Source organism: Cebus imitator, unplaced genomic scaffold (assembly GCF_001604975.1).
Source record: "Cebus imitator isolate Cc_AM_T3 unplaced genomic scaffold, Cebus_imitator-1.0 Scaffold417, whole genome shotgun sequence".
Lineage (NCBI taxonomy): Eukaryota > Metazoa > Chordata > Mammalia > Primates > Cebidae > Cebus > Cebus imitator.
This window is the reverse complement of record NW_016107732.1, coordinates 1,520,924-1,526,837: the sequence shown is the minus strand read 5'-3', so window position 1 is coordinate 1,526,837 and position 5,914 is coordinate 1,520,924. Positions and strand designations below refer to the sequence as shown.

The window sequence follows — 5,914 nt, the reverse complement described above, 5'->3', positions numbered from 1 at the left end:
CCAGATTTTCTCTCTTGTGTATGTTATTTTTGTTTGAGACGGAGTCTCACACTGTTGCCCAGGCTGTAGCGCAGTGGTGGGTGCCTGTAGTTCCAGCTATTGGGAGGCTGAGGCAGGAGGATCCTTTGAGCCCAGGTAATTCGAGGCTATAGTAAGCTATGATAGTACCTCTGCACTCCAGCTTGGGTGATAGAGCAAGATTCTGTGTCAAAAAAATAAAAGAAATATGAATATTCCCAGGAAGTCCACACACTTGCCTGGGGTTTCCAGCCCTTTGAGTGTCTTAGTTTTCCTTACCTTCACCTAACCATATCATGACAACACCCTAAGAAGCAGAAAGATCCACTTATCCCAATTCACATAATTTCTTGTGCCCAAGGTGCTGCAGGCTTGCACAGAACCTTCTAGAACTGATAATCTCCTTCCTTTTGTTTTAATGTTGCTTAAATATCAATCATTACTGTAGAAGTATTTAAATAAGCAGGAAATACACAGGTTCTACACAGAAATAGATCAATAGTTTATCCACATTCTCTTTTGATCCTTATTTATACACATAAATACTTTACTGTGGTACTGTAAATGTAATATCAGTGCAGATTATTAATTACCTGGCTTTTTAAACTTATGCCACATTTTCAGATTTTATTACTCTCACTTTTAATGACTAAATGAGTGAACAGACAATATCAACTGAATGGAAAATTATTTTTTCCAACTGGTGTTAGTAACTCCCCATTCATTTTCTTATTTATTCATGATGTGCTGGGCAGTCTCTCCAGTTGTCCTCTGGTCTTGGGAATGTCCTCACTCAATGCTTCCCTTTCACATTCAGTCCCAATTCACAAGCAGGCCTGTGGATGTTATATTGCAAGGCTGAGCTGAAAAAACAGTGTTTCTTCAACTGGTTTGAGGGTTATGAGGTAGGGAGTTTCTTCTTTCGCTTTGTCCTATTGTGGGTTCTCTGGTGCCCGATAAGGTGTGAGCTCTGGGTGAAGGCCTTTCCACATTTGTTGCACGCATATGGGCGCTCCCCAGTGTGAGTCCTCTGATGTCTGATGAGGTGGGAGCTCTGGCGGAAGGCTTTTCCACAGTCCTGACACTTGTAGGGCTTAGCTCCAGTGTGAGTCCTCAGGTGCTGGGAGATGGCTGAGCGGTCATTGAAGGTCCTCCCACACTCTTGACATTCAAATGGTCTCTCTCCAGAATGAACTCTCTGATGCTGTGTGAGGGAAGAGCTCTGAACAAATCCTTTCCCACAATCTTGACACACATAGGGCCTCTCTCCTGTATGGATTTTCTTATGCACAGAAAAGTATCTTGGGTTCCGGAATATTTTGCCACATTCACTGCATCGGCAAACTTGGCTCCCCTTGTGAATTCTTATAAACGTAATCTGTTTAGTACTCCGATTGAAGGTTTTCCTACAACCATTGCCTTCCCTGGCATTTTGCCTTTCACAGCTCTTCTGATGAATTTTTACTCGTGAATTATGTTTCATGCTGTTAACCTGTGAGTCACGTTTGCGCAATCGTTTTCTAGGAGGAATTTTCTGCAGCAAAACTTGGTTGGTGTCAAGAGTACCACTGTTTGCCTGGGACTCAAGTTTGTCAATTTTCTGGAGTGAAACCTGGTTTGTGTCAAGAGCACCACTGTTTGCCTGGGACTCAGGGTTGTCAAAGTGTTTCTTCTGAGGGAGCTCTTTTTCCTGAGCAGACTCCATCTGTTTCAACGCTGTGTCTTGGACTTTCTGGACCCCACCCTGCAAGGTATCTTCTGATGTAGAGGACAAGGCACAATCCCTCGAGGATTCTTGCACTTTCAGGCTGGCAGCTGGTTCTTCCCCAGGAATGCCAGAATTTGGAGCTAACTGCTTATTTTCCAGTGTAGTCTCCCAACCTGAAAAAAAAAAACCAAAAGATGTGGATACCATAGTAGATGTGTTAGATGGGTCTGAGAGCATGAAATGCATAATTAAGTTCAAAAGTCAGGATTTTTTTTTCCATATAGAGTCATGCAACCTGAAGAGAGACTGACAAGCAATGAAGCAGCAGGGAGGGGAGCACTGACTTTGGTGAACAAGGGACATGGAGGGCAGGGAGTGTCCTCCAAGCTCTTTGAATTCCTGTTCTATCATACTGCCTCAGGGCAGGTAACAAATCGCTTCTTCACAGGACCACGGCTGCTTCTAGCCACCCAATGCTAGGTCTACGGTTCCACTTATAGCCTTTGCATGGAGCAAGCGCCACTTGAGGGAATGCCCAGTGTGGAGCCCAGAGAAGATGAACATCCCTCACTTGGGCTCCTATGGCCTACCAGCCCTGGTATGGGTGAAGAGGGGCAGGGCCTTACCCACAGAGACCAGGTGCCCAAAGGTCTCCAGCATCACATTGCGGTACTCAGTCCTCTGTGTCGGGCCCAACAGCCCCCACTCCTCCCGGCTGAAGTCCACGGCCACATCCTGGAAGGTCACTGGCTCCTGTAACATCACACATGTGTCTGTGCTCAACAGGAGGGTCAGAGGGTTGTCAATGAAGGCAGATGAAAGGCCAGCTGGGAGGTTCTGACAGAGCTCACTGTGCTAGGGACTCTCCTGCTTTGGGGATTTACTCAGAGACACTAACCCATGGCCCACACGAGGTCTACTGAGTCCAAACCAAGGTCTGGGTTTCAGGCTGGGAGGCAGAGCCCTTGCTTCATAAAGAGCTACAAGTGCAACAAGCAAACAACTCCATCCTAACCATGGCTCTATCCAGCTTGCCCAGTGCTGACATGTTCCCACTGCAGAGCCTTCTCCATCTATTAATACTGTCTTCCCCCTTAGTGGAAATGACAACCAAGCCCCTGCCTTTGTGGATGGGGCTGATCTGGGAGCGGGCAGCCACCCTGGCACAGCCATGACTGGTACTTTCTGGGGAACTGACCAGGACTTTGGGAAAAAGAGGTTCCTCCAACCCTGCTTTGCCAGGATCTGGGAGGCATTTTGCTTACATGGGGCAGAATCTGTCTAAGAATAAAGGGGAGAATGCAGAACCATGAAACAGGTTGGCCAGAGATTCTTCCCATCACCTGGGAGCACCTGGATGCAGCCTTGCCTAAAGTCTAGTACAGAATACATGAGAGCCAATAAATTTACTGCTACAGCTTGGGCCAGTATAAGCCACCTGCAATGCAAACAGTTCTGACCAATGCCACAAACATACCACTACCCCAATGCTTAGTGCATCAGGACCAATCTGGTTTCATCCACACCCCAGCTCTGGGTTACTCTGAAGCAAATCCCAGACACCAAAAGAGCTACAAAGATAAATACCTTAGTATGCATTTCTGAAGGATGAGGGCTCTCTTGTACTGACCTGGATGCAGATGTGCCTGCCTGTGATAGTTCCATCTCTCAAGTCTCTGTAAACACCTGGTCAGTCCCTACCCTCTTGCCTCCTGCCTTCTGAACTCCCGGGTCACCATGGCTTGTCTCCAGTGACGCCACAGTGGCTGGAGGGCAGGGCTGCCCTTCACACTCAGATTGCTTCAGGGCCCAGCACAGACCTCAGAGCCCAGAATCTCAGAATGACCCAGCCTGTAGGAGGTCTTAGGAAAGCCCAGGGCAGAGTGGATGTCTCATGGGTGGGCCTGCCTCACAGGAGATGCTGTGAACAAATAAGGGCGACACTCCCTGCTTACCTCAGGAAGCACTGTCACTGGGCAGATGGCTGCATCCTCCTGCTTCTCCTCGTGCTGGGCAGTGACCTTGAGGCAGCAGGCGGTGCCCTCGACAGGTTGTTCTGCAGGAAGTACCGAGAGGAGACACCAGCCAGAGGGGGTCAGCAGGTGTGGGGACCCTTGGAAAGGGCAACGGTGGCCTCTCTGCAACTGTTAGGCCACTGTACATCCACACTGTACTATAGCTCCAAGACAGCCTCTGCTCCTTTCCTCCCTTCCCACCAGCTCAGCTCCCCTCCCGAGTGCCCACACCTGGATGGGCCCAGGATGGCTCACCCTCCAAAGGCCACAGGGAACCAGTGTCCTCACTGCTGAGACCCTGGTCCCACTCCTTCCCGCTCTAAGGACGGCTGTGGGCCTCAGCCCCTCCTGTGAGGCAGCTGCCTCACACTGCCTCGAGTCAAAGCCCCCGTTTCTGGCCTCCAAGCCCTCCACCCTGCCTATTTGGGAACGCTTTCATTCCTCCCTGTCTTCTCCCACCTCATGAAGGATGAGACGTTCCCTGGACCCACGACATGCAGCCATCTTGAAGTGAATGTCACCAAGTCTCCTCCCAGCTAAGAAAACAACAGCTCCATCCAGCCCTATGGCCCCTCTAACCATGGCTCCTTCATGTCTAACCTTCCTCACATGACCCCACATGGTCCACAGGCTTCCACAGTGCTAATCCACCCTCACCATCAAGGTGGGCCATGAGATGACTTAGGCTGACTCACTGGATCATCCCTTTCTCCTGGCCACAGTGATTAGATATGGGATGAACAAAGCCTATAGCCAGATGATTGGAGCCAACAGGCTTTAGCTGGAATATTTGGGAAAGAGAAATCCCATGCAGGGAGATAGCCTGCCCACGAATGAAGCCAGTGGAGGGCAGAAGAGGTAAGAATGGGAGACAGGACAAGTCTGGAGTACATTATTAGAGCCCCTGGGTCCAGCCCTGCCTGATGCTACAGCATCCTGGAACTTTTTCAATAATTCTCCTTCTCCTTTGAGCCATTCTGTGCAAGCCTTTGTGGCAGTCACACCCAAGAGTCCCAACTAACACACTGATCACATAATGTGGGATCCTCAGGGTTCTCTGGAAGGCCTCTTCCCATTGTCTTCTGGGGCCCTAATTTATTTCATTCTGAGGTTAAACACAGGGTGAATTCACTGATTTTCATCTCATTAACCCCACAACTGTCTCCTTGGCACCTAACTAGTTTCCTGTTGGTGCTACAGTGAATTGCCAAAATGCCAGTGGCTCGGATTAATGCAAATGTATTACCTTATAGTTCTGGAAATGAGAAGTCTGGTTTGTGCCTCACTTGGTTAAAAGAAGGTATCAGCATGGCTATGTTCCTTTTGGAGGCTCCATGGGAGAATCCATTCCTTGCCTTTTCCAGCTTCTAGAGGTTGCCCCAAACACTTGGCTTATGGCTTCTTCCTCTATCACCTGCTTCTGTCATTACATCTCCTCTGACCCTCCAGCCTCCCTCTCCTTAGGACTCATGTGGTTATGTTAAATCCACCCAAATAATCCAGTGTATCTCTCCATTTCAAGATCCTTAAGTTAATTGTTTCTTCAAAGTCCCCTTTGTCATGTGAGACAACTTATTCACAGGGTACAGGAGTCAGGACACAGACACCTTTGGGGCAATTATTCTGTCAAGTACAGCACCCCAGACTTGGGGCATCTAAAACAACTCATGCAAGTGCCTGCCCTGCTGCCTTGGATATCCACATATCCAGGACGTCCTGACCTCTTAGAATCTCAACATTCCCCTTCAGGATACCTTCTCTTTCCCCTCAATTACAAACATGAACCAGCCAATCATTCATTCACATCAGAGATATCTTCTGGGCACCCGTGAATGTGGAAAATGGAGGTGAGCAATGCAGGAGCACACATAGTCTGTGAAACTCAGCCTGAAGAAGAAATCAAGTCTTGGAGTCTTACTCCCAAATACACACGACACACGTATACTCTCTCCGCAGTCTGTCATCACCATCACTCCTATGTAAGACACCACACCATCAGAGGGCATGGGAATAGCTGCCTGTGTGTGTCCAGCCTCACCTCCATCCCCTGTCGACCATCTACCACACACACAGCCTGATTAATCTTTAAAGGTCAAATCCAATGGTGCCACCAATTTCTGAAACTCAGGGATCAAGTCCCACTGTTTTTTTTTTTTTTTTTTTTTTTTTTTTT

At 48.5% G+C, this 5,914-nt stretch overlaps 1 protein-coding gene across 5 annotated transcripts in view; it reads right to left on the bottom strand.

The window, feature by feature from the left end:
* Positions 1-499: 499 nt before the first annotated feature.
* The window catches only part of ZNF274 (zinc finger protein 274), a 30,444-nt gene continuing 25,029 nt past the window's right edge, over positions 500-5,914 (bottom strand). For all 5 annotated transcript variants that reach the window (XM_017509607.2, XM_017509609.2, XM_037731704.1 and 2 more), the window contains 3 exons: positions 3,682-3,782; positions 2,353-2,479; positions 500-1,899 (listed from right to left, as the gene is read on the bottom strand). In XM_017509607.2, coding sequence (XP_017365096.1) covers positions 917-1,899; positions 2,353-2,479; positions 3,682-3,782 — 1,211 coding nt within the window. In that variant the 3' untranslated portion in view covers positions 500-916. The remainder of the gene's footprint in view (positions 1,900-2,352; positions 2,480-3,681; positions 3,783-5,914) is intronic.